This window comes from Thermothelomyces heterothallicus (assembly GCF_042370625.1).
Source record: "Thermothelomyces heterothallicus CBS 202.75 unplaced genomic scaffold P884_scaffold_32, whole genome shotgun sequence".
NCBI lineage: Eukaryota > Fungi > Ascomycota > Sordariomycetes > Sordariales > Chaetomiaceae > Thermothelomyces > Thermothelomyces heterothallicus.
In genome coordinates this window covers 184,298-187,353 of record NW_027192593.1, presented here as the reverse complement: position 1 = coordinate 187,353, position 3,056 = coordinate 184,298, and the positions used below count along the sequence as shown (strand labels likewise).

Genomic DNA, 3,056 nt, shown 5'->3' with positions numbered 1-3,056 from the left:
GGGGAGGAGCGTGGGGCGGGGGGTGGTGCCGGTGTGCTCTTGTCTAAGACAGGGAGCGGGTAACTCACCGTCGGGCTCGGATGTGCTGGTCGGCTGAGTGGGCTCCGAGGTCGTCTTGCTCGGAGAGGGGGCGCTTGTCGTTCCGCTGCTGGTGCTGCTGGAGGAGGAGGTGGTGATAGGACCGGCCGTCGTCGTGGAGGCGGTAGCGGTAGCGGTTGCGGTTGCGGAAGGGTTCGTGCCGAGCGAAGGGGTGGCAGAGCAGGTGGTGACATGAAGGCCGATGGTCAGAGACGCTAGGCCGTGCTCCCCGAGCGGGTCGTTGAAGCCGGCGGGGACGGTGCCCACGTACGCGTTGAAGTTGTACAGTCCGCACGGGCAGACGTTGGAGATGTCCATGAGCGACGTGTCCTGGAGCACGACCGTGCCGCCACGCGAGAGACTGAAGCGCTGCTGGCCGACGGCGGCGGGGACCTTCACGAGGTTCGCGCCGGCGGGCACCTCCTGCTCGACCACCTGGTCGCCCGAAGCGACCGTGAGCGTGCCGGGCTCCGTGAGCAGCGTGACGACGTAGACGGCATCCTCCAGCGTCTGCCATCCGTCCGGGCGGCCCTCGAAGTAGTTGCCGCTGTCGTTGTTGGCGGGCCGCCCCGCGGTAGTGTCGGTGGCGTCGCAGTCGAGCGACCCCAGCGTCCGTCGGTACCAGTAGATGATCTGGTCGCCGGTAATGTACTTGTCCACCGACGTGTCCTTGTTCTTGTAGGCGGCGATAAACGGCTTGGAGAGGTCGAGCCACCCATTGTGCGGCCTGCCCCGGTTCATGGTTCGTATTAAGAAAAGGCTCGAAACGCACCATGGCAGAGTATAAGTAATATCTGTGAGGCCGACTTACATGTCGTTTGTCCACTTGGAATTGCCGTCGTCGTAGTGAGGAGAGCTCAATGGACCGATATAGTGAGACTCGCCATAATCGTTCCAGGTGATGAGCTCAACCATTGGGAACCCTTTCTGGAGCACTTCGTTCCAGCGGTCGAAAATGAGCGAGCCGCCAGGAAACACCCAGTTCTTGCTGAACGAAACCTCCTATGAATACCCACCCATGCACGTTAGTCATTCAGCTGTCAGACGAAACCAATCATGTCCTCCTCTATTAATTAATTATTATTTATTAACGGATGGAACCGAGCCTTACCGGTCCAAAGTGGGTAAAGAACCAGGGAGAGATAGCTGAAAATGGATGTCAACATGATTTCCGTATAATCATCTCGGCCAGGTTACTCGTACGAGCCATGTATATTTTGTCGCCTAGCCAGTCGAGGTAGGCGTTGTCTCCGTCGGCCACGCTCAGCGACTTTCCGGGCTTGGGCGCCTTGTTGTTTCCGTCGTTCGGCCATGCCTGCAGGTCTCCTGGGTCAGCACCAAAGAAAGAATTCCAGGAACAAAAGGAGGGAGGGACAAAATCAGAAAAAGGGCTAAGTGGTGGTGAGCGAACCATCCAATTGAAGGCTCCATCGACGGCAGCCAGCGAACCTTGGCCGGGATGGAAGTTGGGAACAAAGAAGACGTCGGTCCCGGCGGCGGCCCTCACGGCATCGACGTCCAGGCCGTCTCCGGCAAAGGTCGAGGCGAAGACGCGGCCGTCGACGAGGAGCTGTGCGGGCTTGCTGGCGTACTGGGCAATCTTGCTGCCGACAGCCGCCGCATTTCCCGGGCTATACCAGTTGAAGTCGAACGAGATGAAGACTTTCATGTCGTTTCTGGCGGCCGACTCGTACGCGTAGTTGAGCTGCTGGTCGGTATACCCATCTACCCCGATGTTGAGGGCAAAGGCGTCGATCCCTGCCTCCTTGGCCCGGCGCATATCATCGTCGTAGTCGGCCGCGCTGGTGCGGTCACCCACTATGCCGATCTGGTACAGGCAGTGAATGAATTAGCTCTCTGTGATTTGAATTGTCCGTCCAAGGGAAAACGTATTGCTGACCATGAAGTGGCAGAACACAAGCCGGTCCCCCGCGGCAGCCCGTGCTTCCAACGAGGAGGGTTCCGGGCCCCGGGGAGTGACCACGGCGGCTAGCCCTACCGTGGACACAAAGCTGAGTAGGACCGACGAGAACAGCATGATTCCAACCTCAGTACCAGAGTGCCGTGATGAGTCGCTGGCTCAAAGAGTTGGCGTTGGAGATAGGACCCCATCGCCCCGAAGTACTACGTGTTCACCAGTTGTGCTACCCGTATCCTTATATCAGGTAAATCTGCTCGAGGATCCCATCTCAGGATTCATTCATTGTGAAACCTCCAATGGTTACCTCATCGCCAACTAGCCCGGTGAAACATGACCGTCCTCCAAACCGTTAGCTCACCACAACACTGACGTCGCATCCGCGGGGTAATAGGGTAGTTTTGTGAAAGTTCCCGTGATCGCCGCCATTGCCAAAGAGGCTCGGTCCGAATGTGGTTGTGCCGGTTGTCCCACGCTAAAAATCCTTCTGGCCGCTAGAGTCCTGTTAAGTGATCGCCGATCATCAAAGTGGCACGCAGACGATGGAAAGAACCCTCCGATGCTCCTCGTCCAATATGTCTGTCTATGCCGTAAGCCCATTGGTCTCACTAACACACCAACAAGGCGGCACGCGCGGCTAGTAGCGCGCGAATCGCTCACATGCCCCTCGCCGCCCCCTTAGAGCGCCTGTAATTAGACGCAGCTTATTGAATGGAAGAAAAGGGTACCGTACCAAATGTAACGTTTCTCTCCCTATGCTGGCTTGTTTTACCAAAGTGACATTTAGCGGGAGAAACGTCTCTACCTAATTAATTCCCTACCTACCTAATTAGGTATGTCAGTTGCAGAGGGGAAAAATTCCAAAATCCACTTGCTATTAGCAAGAGCCAGATTTCCTTACCTAAATTAGGCACCGCAACTGCGAAGCAGAATCTCCAGCCGGTCTTCAAGCACATATCCAACCTTGGGCTTATTTTTCGATATGTGCCTCCGAGGATCCTGCCGAGGCGTGTGTTGTTATTCATCGCCTTCAGCGGAAATATGCTCCATTCTTACCTAG

At 56.7% G+C, this 3,056-nt stretch overlaps 1 protein-coding gene across 1 annotated transcript in view; it reads right to left on the bottom strand.

Annotated features, from left to right (window-relative positions):
- The window catches only part of P884DRAFT_294769 (glycoside hydrolase family 71 protein), a gene marked incomplete at its 3' end in the record, with an annotated part of 2,670 nt that extends 446 nt beyond the window's left edge, over positions 1-2,224 (bottom strand). The window contains exons 1-6 of the mRNA XM_069444298.1: positions 1,979-2,224; positions 1,490-1,906; positions 1,282-1,393; positions 1,190-1,224; positions 890-1,080; positions 69-805 (exon numbers count right to left, since the gene is read on the bottom strand). Coding sequence (XP_069294099.1) covers positions 69-805; positions 890-1,080; positions 1,190-1,224; positions 1,282-1,393; positions 1,490-1,906; positions 1,979-2,116 — 1,630 coding nt within the window. The 5' untranslated portion in view covers positions 2,117-2,224. The remainder of the gene's footprint in view (positions 1-68; positions 806-889; positions 1,081-1,189; positions 1,225-1,281; positions 1,394-1,489; positions 1,907-1,978) is intronic.
- Between the last annotated feature and the right edge of the window lie 832 nt (positions 2,225-3,056).